The 16,207-nt window shown below is 37.5% G+C and overlaps 1 protein-coding gene across 1 annotated transcript; it reads right to left on the reverse strand.

Moving 5' to 3' along the window:
* Positions 1-1,606: 1,606 nt before the first annotated feature.
* LOC138309552 (uncharacterized) lies at positions 1,607-8,539 on the reverse strand. Its single transcript, XM_069250789.1, has 5 exons — positions 8,261-8,539; positions 7,543-7,582; positions 4,229-4,442; positions 3,122-3,330; positions 1,607-2,247 (listed from the first exon to the last, which is right to left on the reverse strand). The coding sequence occupies exons 1-5, from the start codon at positions 8,282-8,284 to the stop codon at positions 1,607-1,609; spliced, it is 1,128 nt and encodes a 375-aa protein (XP_069106890.1). The 5' UTR covers positions 8,285-8,539.
* Between the last annotated feature and the right edge of the window lie 7,668 nt (positions 8,540-16,207).

Genomic DNA, 16,207 nt, shown 5'->3' on the forward strand with positions numbered 1-16,207 from the left:
GACCAAATTAGGCTTGAATGTGAAATATCTGGGAATCAGGGATAAGATTATGATTTTTAACACTTTTAGCTAGGCTTTTCATCCTTGGTACTCCAGTGGTTACTTTCAATGTCGTTATATCCACCCCTGGAGTGTCTTTGGGCGAGCCACTCTTTTCCTATCATGTTCTAATGAATTCTCGCCCAAACAACGTGAACATATCCTAAGAACAAATATGGCGATTGCCGGAGTAGGGAACTTGGAAACATTATCAGTTTATCACTTTATAGATGATCTTATAAACATTGATGAAACCGATTCGGAGAGACCACTTAATACACATTTACAATCCTGAAAAAAACCCACACCTTTTAATTCTGATTATTAAAAAAAAATTCAGATTCAATAAAATAAATTTCACTTTATTAATGTAATCTTATCAGTCAATATTTTTATGTCTAATACATAATTGACACTCGTGCCGGTGTTTCTCGCATTTCTAAACACGTGGCGTTTACGGCGACGTTAGGTCAATATACATGTACATGTAAATATAAAATTGGAAATTCGTCAATAAACAAACTTCATATCATTTTACGACCTATAATCACTTAAAATTGAAGCGAAAGGCCAACCACTACTTTACCGCCATGTTTTGTTCTTGTTTGTTTTCTTGCTCATGCTTTGGAGGTGGTGTGAGATTTTGTTCCAAGAACTGAGAACGGCCACAGAAACGGCTAGCAACATAATAATGGAAACTCACTCATATGCAATATGTGCAAGCTGGAGAGAAAAGACAACCAATTGGTAAGTCTATCGGTCATTCGAGCACTCCCCAGCCAGCGGCCGACCTTGGAGGAGCAAGCCTATAACAGATGTAACATCAAACTGTTTTAGAAACATTTGATAATAAGTTTGCTTACTATTTCGCATTTTGTGGAGATGCTACTGTTAATAAGTTAGACATCATTGTGCATTGTCTCCGTACTAAAAATAAAGTCATTATATACACAGTATACAGTAGATGCAAAACTACTTCAATAACAAGCGCATTCTTAACGTCAGGGACATAAAGCTAAGATGTGGACACTGTAGGTAAAGTCATTTCGCCAGATTCTTCCGGAAGTATGCTTCTCGAATTTCGCGCCACACGTGACCTCGGGCGCTTACACAGTTGGTGGCGCACAAATCGCTTCAGCATTTTCCATTGGGCACATAAGACTGGGAAGTCACATGTAATAATCACTGCGATTACTGCTATCAGTGTAAGAAGCGCCACAGTTCCTATACTGACAGACAAAGGCCTATGATCTGCAATACTATGTAACCTCCGCTGAAACTTATTTGTTTGTTTAACATCAATTTTCAAGTCTGCTACAACATCATTAAAAGACGTCCCAACAGAGCTTCTTGTTGTGGTGGCATTTTGATGAGCATAACAACAGGAGAGACAACTCGAAAGTCTATGTGGATAGCAAGCATTACTGTTTGTAGTCATTACACTCACAGATGTGGTATATACCGTGTTCGAACTTGGAACTGTCGTGATGGTATTTGTAGTTATGGTTTGTGGAACTGTCGTGTTGGTATTTGTAGTTATGGTTTTGTGGTAACATGGCATTTGAAGCTAAGATGTGGACACTGTAGGTAAAGTCATTTCGCCAGATTCTTCCGGAAATATGCTTCTCGAATTTCGCGCCACACGTGACCTCGGGCGCTTACACAGTTGGTGGCGCACAAATCGCTTCAGCATTTTCCATTGGGCACATAAGACTGGGAAGTCACATGTAATAATCACTGCGATTACTGCTATCAGAGTAAGAAGCGCCACAGTTCCTATACTGACAGACAAAGGCCTATGATCTGCAATACTATGTAACCTCCGCTGAAACTTATTTGTTTGTTTAACATCAATTTTCAAGTCTGCTACAACATCATTAAAAGACGTCCCAACAGAGCTTCTTGTTGTGGTGGCATTTTGATGAGCATAACAACAGGAGAGACAACTCGAAAGTCTATGTGGATAGCAAGCATTACTGTTTGTAGTCATTACACTCACAGATGTGGTATATACCGTGTTCGAACTTGGAACTGTCGTGATGGTATTTGTAGTTATGGTTTGTGGAACTGTCGTGTTGGTATTTGTAGTTATGGTTTGTGGAACTGTCGTGTTGGCATTTGAAGTTATAGTTTGTGGAACTGTCGTGTCGGCGCTAGCGACTCCACCAGAGATCACAGCGCCAGAACATGTATTGGAATCCAAAGGATCTGTAAATGTAATAATAAAAGACGTAAACTCATTAAATATCCAGACATGTCAGAGTATATGTTTCAGTAGGATATCAATATAGTAGGCACAGTGACACACCACATATATATATATATATATATATATATTCAAAGTTAATTTTCCAAAACTATGAATCAAAAGTATCCGCCTTCCGGTCGACTTTTTTTTGCAAATGACAAACGATAAACAAGAAATATAGTTAAAATAAGATTTGATTGACATATTACAGTAAAAAGATTAGTTGATTCTATATCTAGAAACACCACATTAGATATTATACATTGAAATATTGTGGGGGACTATTTTTATTGATATAAAACTGGCGCATTGTTCGAAATCAGCTGATCGATGCACGAGAATTGTTGTATTCATAGTGTATTCATAGTGTTTTCATAGAGAAAGTTTGTTTTCGTCAGTTGGTTGATTCATATAGTGACGAAACACTCAGAATGTAAATATAAAACATCTGAACACACAGGTCCTCAAAATAAAAACATATGAACACAAAGGTCGTCAAAAAAACATCGGAATACACAGGTCGTCAAAAAACATCGGAACACACAGGTCGTCAAAAAATATCGGAACACACAGGTCGTCAAAAAACTTCTGAACGCACAGATCGTCAAAATAAAAACATATGAACACACAGATCGTCAAAATAAAAACATATGAACACAAAGGTCGTCAAAAAAATATCTGAACACACAGGTCGTCAAAAAAAACCACCAAACGCTTATTATTTTATCAAAAAATAAAATTGATAAAAAATTATACTCTTAAAAGTTATTTTGCCCACAAGAGTGTGGTTAAGAGTTTTTGTAGTTTATCTTGTTAAAACTGTGTTATTCTTACCGATGACACAGAAGCAGACGGCGGGAATGTGGTCGTTACAATGTGTGGTGTACCATTCATAACTGACTGGATGCATGTAGACACAGTACTTGAAGGACTGTGGTTCCGCGGTTGCCCAGTTTGCGTAGGTCAGAACTCCACCTGACCATGTCTGGAAATTCCCTGTATTAGTTATATCCCTTACTCCTATATAAACGTTTTCCGAAACACTGTAATTAAGTAAGACATATTAATGATGATGATTTTATATGTCTTCCAAACGAAGTTAGGCGACCAAATGTTTTGCACGCGATTGTTATTTCTTCCACTTTCTACCACAGTGAAGGCTTCAGGAGCTTTTCTCACAAACTAATTGGCGGAAGATGGCCTCCTGGATGTATTTACTGTTTTTGTATTTCGGTCTCTTTTGTTGACAATTGGTATATTCAGGTCTATAGGATTCCGAACAACATAACAAATTTTTAAAAGATGAAATGCCATGTTAACAAATTCAATTGGAAGCCTCTGATCGGTCGAATTTTGATCGTTGTTCGAACAAAGCTGAAAATTGGTATATCTTACGAATTAAATCGCCGATATTATGTTAAAATGTTTTCTTGGTTTCAGGAAGTATGCAACTACATGTAAATGAATATTGATATAGCATCTATGTCAACATAAATGCCAGAGCGTTGCAGACATCCGATCTTCCTATTGCGCATGACAGTTTTAATTCTGTAAAAACTATAATTAAAAAGTAAAAAATTAAAAGCAAAAAACTGTAAAAAAAAAAGTCTGATGACTTCTTTACAACATATCATCATTTTATTAGAGCTTTTCGCCTATGGGTGAAAAGACCTGTTTTTGTTCTGTTTTTTTGTTTTTCTTCATTGAAGGTCAAATGGGTCAAATGGGTCAAATAACCTTAAATCTTTAAACAACATCTTGTCAAGTTCTGGATGGTCTAATGATCTGATATTGGGACTGTGCGTGCGGATATAAAGGACTAACACGTTTGTCAAGAGAAAAGCCTGTCAAATTGCCCAATGGCAATTTCTAGTTGATAAAATGATTTTACTATAAATCCTGGTTTAATGATATATCGCCTGAAGGGACATTAATACACACCTCCATGTTGATCCTAGTGCCGTCTTAACAACCGTCTCGTGCTCTGCTGATGGTAGACTGGCAAGTGTACCGCCGTTCTGAGCACACATGATCGCCTGAAAGTTTGACGATTGGCCAGTACTTTTCAGCCAGTAACACCACGTGAGGCCACTGTTGTCTATATAGGAAACTGGGGATGGTGTGACATCAGGGCATCCGATAATAGAGGATCTGGCTAAAACGATATCGAGAAAACATGCGATAATAGAGGATCTGGCTAAAACGATATCGAGAAAACATGCTATATTAGAGGATCTGGCTAAAACGACATCGAAAGGACTTGAAATATTAGAGAATATGGCATTAAAGATATCGAGAGGCAAGCCATATTAGAGTATATGGCAAAAACGATATCGAGAAGATATTGAGGATCTGGCTAAAAAGACATCGAGAGGACATGCGATATTACAGGATCTGGCTAAAACGATATCGAGAAAACATGCGATATTGATGATCTGGCTAAAAAGACATTGAGAGGACATGCAACATTACAGGATCTGGCTAAAACGATATCGAGAAAACATGCGATATTGAGGATCTGGCTAAAAAGACATCGAGAGGACATGCAATATTACAGGATCTGGCTAAAACGACATCGAGAAAACATGCGATATTGAGGATCTGGCTAAAAAGGCATCGAGAGGACATGCGATATTAGAGAATATGGCATAAAAGATATCGAAAGGCAAGCCATATAGAGCTTATGGCAAAAACGATACCGAGAGGACATTCGATATTACAGAATCTGGCTAAAACGATATCGAGAAAACATGCGATATTAGAGTATATGGTAAAAACGATATATCGGGAGGACATTCGATATTAGAGGGTCTAGCTGACACATCGAGAGGGCATCCGATAATAGAGGATCTGGCTAAAATGATATTGAGAGAACATCCGATGTTAAAGGATCTGCCTTCAACTATATTGAGATCTTCAAAGATGATCTGGCAAAAACGACATCGTGGACATCCTATAATAGAGGATCATGCTAAAACGATATAATGGTATTTCTAGAATTGAATATAGCGTGTGGTACTTGGAGGTTACATCCATGTGAAAGGATATAGCGTGTGGTACTGGGAGGTGACATCCATGTGAAGGGGTACAGAGTGTGGTACTGGGAGATGACATCCATGTGAAGGGATTCAGAGTGTGGTACTGGGAGGTGACATCCATGTGAAGGGATACAGAGTGTGGTACTGGGAGATGACATCCATGTGAAGTGGGATACAGAGTGTGGTACTGGGAGGTGACATCCATGTGAAGGGATACAGAGTGTGGTACTGGGAGATGACATCCATGTGACGGGATACAGTGTGTGGTACTGGGAGATGACATCCATGTGAAGGGATTCAGAGTGTGGTACTGGGAGATGACATCCATGTGAAGGGATACAGAGTGTGGTACTGGGAGGTGACATCCATGTGAAGGGATACAGAGTGTGGTACTGGGAGATGACATCCATGTGAAGGGATTACAGAGTGTGGTACTGGGAGATGACATCCATGTGAAGGGGTACAGAGTGTGGTACTGGGAGATGACATCCATGTGAAGGGGTACAGAGTGTGGTACTGGGAGGTGACATCCATGTGAAGGGATACAGAGTGTGGTACTGGGAGATGACATCCATGTGAAGGGATACAGAGTGTGGTACTGGGAGATGACATCCATGTGAAGGGATACAGAGTGTGGTACTGGGAGATGACATCCATGTGAAGGGATACAGAGTGTGGTACTGGGAGATGACATCCATGTGAAGGGATACAGAGTGTGGTACTGGGAGGTGACATCCATGTGAAGGGATTCAGAGTGTGGTACTGGGAGATGACATCCATGTGAAGGGATACAGAGTGTGGTACTGGGAGATGACATCCATGTGAAGGGATACAGAGTGTGGTACTGGGAGATGACATCCATGTGAAGGGATACAGAGTGTGGTACTGGGAGATGACATCCATGTGAAGGGATACAGAGTGTGGTACTGGGAGATGACATCCATGTGAAGGGGTACAGAGTGTGGTACTGGGAGATGACATCCATGTGAAGGGATACAGAGTGTGGTACTGGGAGATGACATCCATGTGAAGGGATACAGAGTGTGGTACTGGGAGGTGACATCCATGTGAAGGGATACAGAGTGTGGTACTGGGAGATGACATCCATGTGAAGGGATACAGAGTGTGGTACTGGGAGATGACATCCACGGTGATGTGGTACTGGGATGTGACATCCATGTGAAGGGATACAGAGTGTGGTACTGGGAGATGACATCCATGTGAAGGGATACAGAGTGTGGTACTGGGAGTTGACATCCATGTGAAGGGATACAGAGTGTGGTACTGGGAGATGACATCCATGTGAAGGGATACAGAGAGTGTGGTACTGGGAGGTGATTTTTCATGTGAAGGGATTCAGAGTGTGGTACTGGGAGATGACATCCATGTGAAGGGGTACAGAGTGTGGTACTGGGAGATGACATCCATGTGAAGGGATACAGAGTGTGGTACTGGGAGGTGATTTTCATGTTATATTCATTCATTTACATATATATCTATCACATATATTCACTCATCCATATCCTTACATATATCCATCCATATATTCACTAATCCATATCCTTACATATATCCATCCACATATTCACTCATCCATATCCTTACATCACCATCCACGTTTTCACTCATCCATATCCCAACATACCCATCAACATATTCACTCATCCATATTCTTACATATATTCACCCAAATGTTTACTCATCCATATCTTTAAATACCCATCCATATATTCACTAATCCATATCCTTACATATATCCATCCACATATTCACTCATCTATATCCTTACATAACCATCCACGTTTTCACTCATCCAAATCCCAACATACCCATCAACATATTCACTCATCCATGTCCTTACATATACCCATCCACGTTTTCACTCATCCATATCCTTACACATCCATCCATATATTCACTCATCCATATCCTTACATATATCCATCCACATATCCACTCATCTATATCCTTACATATACCCATTCACGTATTCACTCATCCATATCCTTACACATCCATCCACATATTCACTCATCCATATCCTTACATATTCCATCCACATATTCATTCATCCATATCCTTACACATCCATCCACATATTCACTCATTTACATCCTTAACTATCCATTCACATATTCATTCATCCATATCCTTACATATATCCATCCACATATTCAATAATATACCCATATTCAGTCCCACATTTAACCAACTTACCTTTTTGAAACAACCAGGAACTGATGAACAGCATGAAAAGCTACAACACCAAAATACGAATACATACATATTTACATATATATAGTAGACTTGAATGGATACAATAAGAAATTTTAACGGGGCATTTAAGAATACAAATCATCTACAACAGATCAAAATGCGTTTTCCTCAAAGAAATGTGTTTTTCTTAGACGAATGCATGATGGTCACAAGCAAAATAATTCGCTTGTCCTGGATATTAATATGGTATGGGGAAAATACGGTCATGGATATAAAGCTTTTTTATAACTCTTTTATATGTGGATAAAAAGGATAGAGAGGGTCACAAAATGTAGTAAAACCCGAGACTTCCTGAGAGTTTTACAACTTTGATCCCGACACATTATGAACTAGTTAACTTCTAAATAAAATAGCCTAGACTACGCCGTCCGCAATAAAGCGTAGGGATGAGGCAGGATTATCGTTTAGAGAATTGGTTATATCTCTAAAAATAAAAGTACTTGATAATGCAGAATTGATCTGTTATAAGGAAAAAAATAATTGTTTTTTGAATTCCAAGTATGTATCATAAATACGGATAATGTAAAATTTATATTCCAACTAATTTACACTACGTCATTGGAGGCAACGTTTTTGATATACATGTATCACGGTCTAAATAAGGTAATAGCGAGGTGTTGTGTTTTTGATGATTTCAGAGAAAAAAGAGAATGCTTACCTGCGATAACGGGGAAGAATTCATTTCTTGTGTTGTAACTAAGGGCTTTTCCAGAGCTCCAGAGTGATACTAGAACGAATCAGCATACCCTGCCTCCACTCCGTTCCCGGTATCTCAGAAATCGTCCGTCCGTCGTTCAGAGCTACGTCATCGCAGAGTTCTAGATCGTGATTCCTACAACCTATCAACGACACTACAGTCGAGCTAGTAGATCCAATGGTTATAAAGCAGCTCGTACTTGTCCCCAATAAATGCTATCCAAAATCGGGATTTCTTTTGTCAAGGATTTCGAACAGGTAAATTATTTGAAATCATTTGTTTTCAGTTTTATCACTGCAACTGATTGATTTTCTATTTTAAGAATAAGTACGCTAAGAGAAGCCACACACTTCAATTCGGTACAGCATGAGAAAAGTCAATAAAGCTGACAGTGGTATTTGGTGATCTTTCAATTAAAAAATCAATTTGTTGAAATATCAAACGGCATCTTTCACGTTGCACTCGTAAATGTTTACACAGATGATTGGTGTAGAATTACAGTGTAATCCACACGACAATGATCTGGTCCTGTTAATACCTTATATAGCAGTCAGCTGCAACAGTAGTTAACTTCAACAAACGTTTGCGAAAATCCAAAATCAAACGCTTATCAATAACATTTACCTGTATAATATTAGAACATCCGTGATTTAAGTTACGCCAAATAAATGTAAGATTTCTTGTGATCTGGTGCCATTTCATTTTGCGAATTTAATCGGCCGCTATTTTTGTCACGTGGCACTGGAATTTAGCGAAATAATACACATAAGTTTGATCAGTATATTAATTAAATAAATTTGTTAACATCGATTTTCTATTCTTTGTCTTTGATAGTATTGCCAAATCAGCTGGATACTCATGTATATGCTGTTGTAATATATGTGTTCATTGTATTATTGTTGGGGCCGCGGTGGCCGAGTGGTTAAGATGTACCGACATATTACCACATGCCCTCCACCTCTGGGTCACGAGTTCGAATCCCATGTGGGGCAGTTGCCAGGTACTGGCCGCTGGTCGGTGGTTTTTCTCCGTGTACTCCGGCTTTTCTCCACCAACAAACCTGGCACGTCCTTAAATGACCCTGGCTGTTAATAGGACGTTAAACTAATCAAACAAACAAAGTATTGTTGTTATAACTTGTTTTTTAGACATTAGTTTGTCGAAATACAAGCTCTTCTGAACTTATATTGTATGTTTACTATATTCGACATTTAATAAAGCTTCTGTATCTGTATAATTCTTTTCGCCAACAGTGCTCCAAATGGCCAATTACCTCTTCTGTACTATTTTTTTAACCTAGCACCTAATTCACATGTTTGCGATAAGTATAAATGTCGACGGTTTTGACTTAGACAGTTATTCCAGGGAATATGTAACTATACATATATCCCCAATATGAGACTGGCCACCAGTCTCCAGAATATTTAAAAAAAAAAAATTTAAAAAAAAAAAAAAAAAAAAAAAACCCGAAAATTTGGCTTGATTATTTTTGTTTCTACTACATGCCTAATTCTAGAGTTTCAAACTAGGGGAGATAATCTAGTAAAGAACTTTTGAGAAAGTCTCATCTACAACTTAGGGTCTGGTGGCTAGCCAGCTGTCTACCACAATAATAGTGGTAGATTTTGCATTGGTATTTGTTGACATAGTCAGTGTCTGTTGACAAGATACTAACCACACTACTCAGCACAAAACATGGAATCGATCTAAAATACTACTATACTAAAGCTATGTCACACGTGACTTCCTTGAACCATGGGGCTTTCACACAAAACACAAATATTCAGTATTTCCTAATTTCTAGCCATGTACGTGTATTATTGATTTAGTGAAAAATAGAACACAGACACACAAATATACATAAAATAACGACGACGCATCAAATAGTGGCTGCTGAACTTCGACATAATATGTGGTTCGGGGATAGCAACTGAACCAACATTTTCGATGCTCCAGGGGTTACTATCATTGATCTTACATCCAACCAACCTTGCTTTATATACATATATTTTGTGTGTAAATGTATGAGAGCTTAAGTGTGTGTGTGTCTGTCAAAATTTCACGTATATATAATGTTTTGTATGTGAAACTGATCACAGGGATCTGAGAATTAGTAACAGATTATATAATCTTGGACCCACCAGATTGCCCTAAGACCATTTTTAGACGTTTTAGAGGTCTAGATAAAAAACGATAAAAAACATATTCTACATGGTACTATATAGGGTGGAAAGCCTTAGGACTCCATTTCTAACCCGCTCAACTTTAGCGGCTATAAAAACACATTTCTAATACATCGTCATAAAAACGGTTACTACCGTTGGAAAGAGCGATAATTTTCCGTTCAAATTCATCCTACACATCTATACAAAGTACCTTCATTAAGACGACATAAGCCCCACTATGACAAACATCTTGAACATCAGCTAATTACAAATGCAAGAGGCGGTGTGGCTGATATAATATGCATCAGCGAGGCTTCGGCTGCAATCTCATTGGTCGGCTATAAAAAGTTTATCGTACATCTGTATATGGATTTCGCCGTTACTATTAAAACATATACAACTGTGGACTTTTTATAGCCTACCAAAACGTGCAGCAAATCTGCACCAACCGTGATAAAACGTAGGAAAAACGCAACAGAACGTGACAAAAACTGAACAAATTCATCGTGAGATTCCGGGGAACGTGCTTGCTGCCCGTTCCACCACGGATCGTCTGGAAGTTTTGTTACGTCCTCGTACGCACTGTTACGTTTTGTTACGTTAATCCCGTTTTATTACGTCCTGTGGCGTTCACCATCTGTACCGTGACTGCCGTGGCAAATTTTTTGACAGTTTGAAAATCTGGCACGGCACCCACGGTAATCAGATTCACGGTCGCTCACGTCTGTCTATCACGTTTTTCTGCGTTGTCTCACGTTGTCTCGCGGTCACAATATTTTGTTCAAGGTAGCCTGCCAATCGGATACCCTCGGAGAAATTTCCGGTAACCTTCGGAAATATAACAATATATTTCCGAAGATTCACGGAAATTACTCCGAGGTGTCGCGATTGGGTAGCCTGAAACGGGGCTGCCGTGGCTGCCGGGAACATAGTGTAAACCTAGCTCAACCGATGACGTAAATCGACTTCTTTATTTACATCCTACCAACACTTGATGAACCGTATCAAACAAGATATGTAGTAGTTCCTTTTACAAATATCAAATAAATGCAAATTATAAGAAGAACGATGGTCATAGGCTGTCACCCTGAAGGTACACGAGTAAATATTTTATATATGGAACTTCACGGGACCATGTATTAGTCAATGAGAGTAGCAGAAAATTAATCACAAATCTAATATCTACTCTCAGGTGCGTACATGTAGCTGAAGGATGTTGGCCGTGTAAGCACTTCTTAGAGGCGAGCGCCGCAGGCGCAGGAAGAAGCTTGGAAGGTGGCCCGGGGGAGTTCCCGGGAAAAAAATATAAATTTAGATTTCAAATGGTGCCATTTGGTCGCTTTTGACAGTTTTTGCGTGATCTACAATCATGCATATTAAAGAAACAGATGAATCGGTCTTATCCATATACAGAGTGAGCATCACCACGTCAAAACTCAAACACTTACATCAAGGATTTATAAGTGAGAATATACGTCATTGCTTACATGTATGTTCTGTGAGTCCATACAATGATCTCTAATCCACGACTTCCAAACCTGAAATGCCTAGAATCAAATTAAAGTTCCTCTCAGGCCAAAAAACCCATTACCTTCCTAAAAATTCTAATCATGAGGTGATGAGGGAACTCCATGTAATCTCACCAAAGTAGCTTTTTGACATAACATTACGCTATTTCTTTGCTGTTCATACGGATGCGAGCTAGGCTAGTCGCGAATATTACAGGTAAAACAATATACAGTTTTTATACATGTATATTAGTTCCCAATACTTTTAGATAGATTTTGACAGATTGGTTCCAAAAAATGCAAAATGCACAATAAGACCCCTAGGGGGTACCCACATATACAATTTGAGACAAATTGCTTAAGTATTTTATGAGATCTATATTCTTGTCCGATTGATCCCAAAATGCAATGTGTATAACTAAGGCCCTAGGGGTACCTACATGTGAAATTTGAGAAGGATAACCTACATGAAATAAGATCCCTTAAGCCCTTTCTGAGAAATAGTGGTAACAAGCAATGTTAAAGGACGGAAGAACGGATGGAAGGACGGACGTTGGACCACGGACGAAAAGCGACTTGAATAGCCAACCATCTGATGATGGTGGGCTTAAAATTCAGTATTGGCAAAATAACTTGATAACATAATAACTGTAAATCGGATGAGGCTACAGGTACATGTAGTCACATGTAAATATCGATTTCATTATGGGCTTTCAAAGCTACACAAAAAAATGGCTGTGTATTGATTTGAAATCAGACACAACCATTAAGTGCCATAATACAGTTCTTTTGTGATTTTATAATTTAAAAAAATGTTGTAACGGTAAGATCAATGGACGTAACTATCATTTTAATAAATAAAAAAAAAAGAAAAAATATCCCTGTCCTCACTTAGGATCAATATTTGTGTTTTGTTAAACTTTATTTTCTATTGTGTGATCATTTTTCTGACCAATACGGATTGTTAAAAACCATTTTGATCCTAATGACATACAAAGGTACCTTAGTTAGCGAGATACTCAAAGTGTGTTCTTTTTAACACCTAAACAGAATAATAACAATACGACACTTACATCAGGAAAGCCTTTCATATTTTGATTGTGTTGGGTATATTTATGCACGTATATTGTCACAATAGTAAGTTTTCTATATAGCGTACCATTTATTGGTGTTCGTGCCGGGGGAATGACTGTACAAAGCGACCCATTAGGTCCATACAATACCCAATACACAAATGAAATCTATGTTTAAAGATGCTCCACCGCTGACAAATGGTAATTTTTCTCTATCAAAAACAGGAGCAGACGATTTAGTATTTTTCTTCAATAATAAAAAGTTACTTACTTTACACCATTACCACTATCGAAAAAAAATACCTTCTTATTTTACTTCAAAATAAAAATATCAAAAATAATTAATTGCATCCCGAAAAAAAACCGTGGCACTTAATTAAAAAATGTCCTATATGGAATACAGTACCGATTGTGCATGCACCAAAAGCAAAATAAATTATTTTAAATCACTTTTTGTGTTGATTTGACATAGTATATACACAATTAAACACCAATCATTGCTCAAATGATGGGTATCATTTATGCTCTGTCAGCGGTGGAGCATCTTTAATTTAATGTCTTTGAAATAAGCTACACATGATAAAATTTTTTTTTTTTATTTATCACTACTACTTTACCCTCTTCCTTTAATTAAGAAATATGTTTTATTTGTAATAGCTTACAAAGAAAGCTAGAAGACAACTTGAAATAAATTGAGATTACTATTGAACTACCACAATGTGCCAATACCACACGGTCACATTAAAAAACAATGGGCCTTATTGTTGTCTCTGTTAACACAATATATGGTAGAATTGAATTATAATTACACAGTAACTTGTATGTTTACAGATTTTGGCGTTTTAGACCCCTCTGACCTTGAATGAAGGTCAAGGTCACTCATTTGAACAAACTTGGTAACCCTTCATCCCAGAATGCTACAGGCCCAATATCAGCACACTGGGCTACACAGTGCTTGAGCAGCACACTCCATCATCAAATTATAGTGCTAGTAAAAACAAGAAAGTGTATATTTCAGTATCATGTATGTGACCAAAGAAACCTTAGATTACATGAATGTGTAAGAAAAAATGTTAGGTATGTTGCAAGGCCCATTGTAAAAAATGGACTTGCCAGACACAACTTCAGAATTCATTCATAATGCAGTTTTCATAAACGTTGTATATTCAGGTTATCATGGTGTGAAAATAAAGAAAATCCAAGCTTGGTCCAAAAATGGCCCTTTATGCTTCTAATCCTTTTGCTGACAGTTTATCCCACTCCAGAATTAACAGTCAAGAATAGAAACAAAAAATTACTTTGATAGAAAAGAAAAAAATACAACATACAAAACAAATGTTAAAATTAATATTCTATTTATTATATTAATCAACATTTTCAATACAAAATGTACTTGACATTTCCTGCATGTCATAGTTATGTAAAAGTCAAACAAAATTGAAAAAGTATCAAGATGCATATTAACAATAAAATGTGGACGGATTATTTAAGCTTAATTCACAATTTGAGATTTATTTTTAGATGAACTTGCATAGAGAAAAAAACACTGTATATGAATGTATATCGTAAAACGGAGAAATAGAACCTGAGAATTTAACGTTTTTTGAAAATAAATTTCATCTACAGGGGTCACAGTGACTGAGTGGTTAATATGTCTTAACATATTGCCACAAGTCCTCCTCCTCCAGACCATGTGGGGCAGTTGCCAGGAATTGGCTGCAGATCAATGGTGTTTCTTCTTTCAATACACCTCCATGGTTTTTTTTTGTATGGAAACAGGCAAATTGACCCCTTTTGACCCCATTCCTCAGGCCTCCATGAGGTCAGCATGGCCATTTGTACAATTTCAAGTCTGACCAGCAGTTATGAAGAAGAAGTTGATTGTTGATGGACAGATGGATGGAATGGACGGCACCATGGTACAACATACCAGTAAGCTCACCCGGCCAGACCAATGTGGTACCAAGTCTCCCAAGGATGTTTCAGACTAAAAGTTGGTTACAATATACATTTGTTGACCGGGTTTGAGGTCAACATGTGCTATGCTGAACTAGAGGACCAAACAGTTCCTTCCAAGACTTCAACATGACACGTACATACTCATCGAAAACTCATTTTACAAATGTTTTGTGTTACCTCTATCATGCGTTTAAATATTAAATAATTTCATTCATTACATTAGTACATGTATAATTATAATTAATGGTAATAAAGGAATTTAACACAGCCATTTTAGTTTTGAAATTAAATTCTTAACAAGAATGGAATAATGAACTTGTGAACTATTCCACAGTAAACCGAATGATAGAAAATTGATAAAAAAAGTGATTGTGATTCTCTCTACAGACTAATTCCATCCTGTGTATGGTATCTGCCGAGAAGTAACGAGTGCCACAATTGGTTTACTTATTGAAGTAAGTTGCTGAGTAATTAGTACAGAATACTATTGAATTGTGATGTCATCATAACGTAAACAGTCAACACTGTCAGCAGTTCTCAGGAGCAAACATCTGAAATATTGTGTTTTTACTAAAGAATAGTATAAGGAATTCAAAGTAAAGGTAGATCTATGAAAACGTTATGAATTGATGAGTTGTAGTGAATTAAAGGAAATGCTGATGGATGACAATGGATGGATGCTGTGATTTGAATATATCTTTATAATTATTATATAAGTAATATAATTATCTGAAGGTTAATCCAATGCTAATAGTAAGTATACTAAAAGCGTTTACGATTTGACTACTTAAGCATGCATATCATCGGTATATATTTACAATAAATGAGAGTACAAAACAAATCAACATTGCATCACTTCTGATAACGGTGATACATATATGTATGAAACATGTCCTGCATGTTTATCGTACAAAAATTAAAGTGTGAATTACATAGGCATCAATTGAAAATAATAGTCCCATAATAGAATACGTTTGAGTTTTATAGAAAAATATTCTAGTCATTGTAAAACAATGACATATACTCCGAAAAATACAGAGCAGTACTCCCTATCCAGTCACATTATAGTGCTAACACAATGAGCCATACTCCCAAAGATACAGAGTAGTACACCCCATCTGGTCACATTATACTCCCAAAGATACAGAGTAGTACACCCCATCTGGTCACATTATAGTGCTAACACAATGAGCCATACTCCCA

Source organism: Argopecten irradians, chromosome 1 (genome assembly GCF_041381155.1).
Source record: "Argopecten irradians isolate NY chromosome 1, Ai_NY, whole genome shotgun sequence".
Classification (NCBI taxonomy): Eukaryota; Metazoa; Mollusca; class Bivalvia; order Pectinida; family Pectinidae; genus Argopecten; species Argopecten irradians.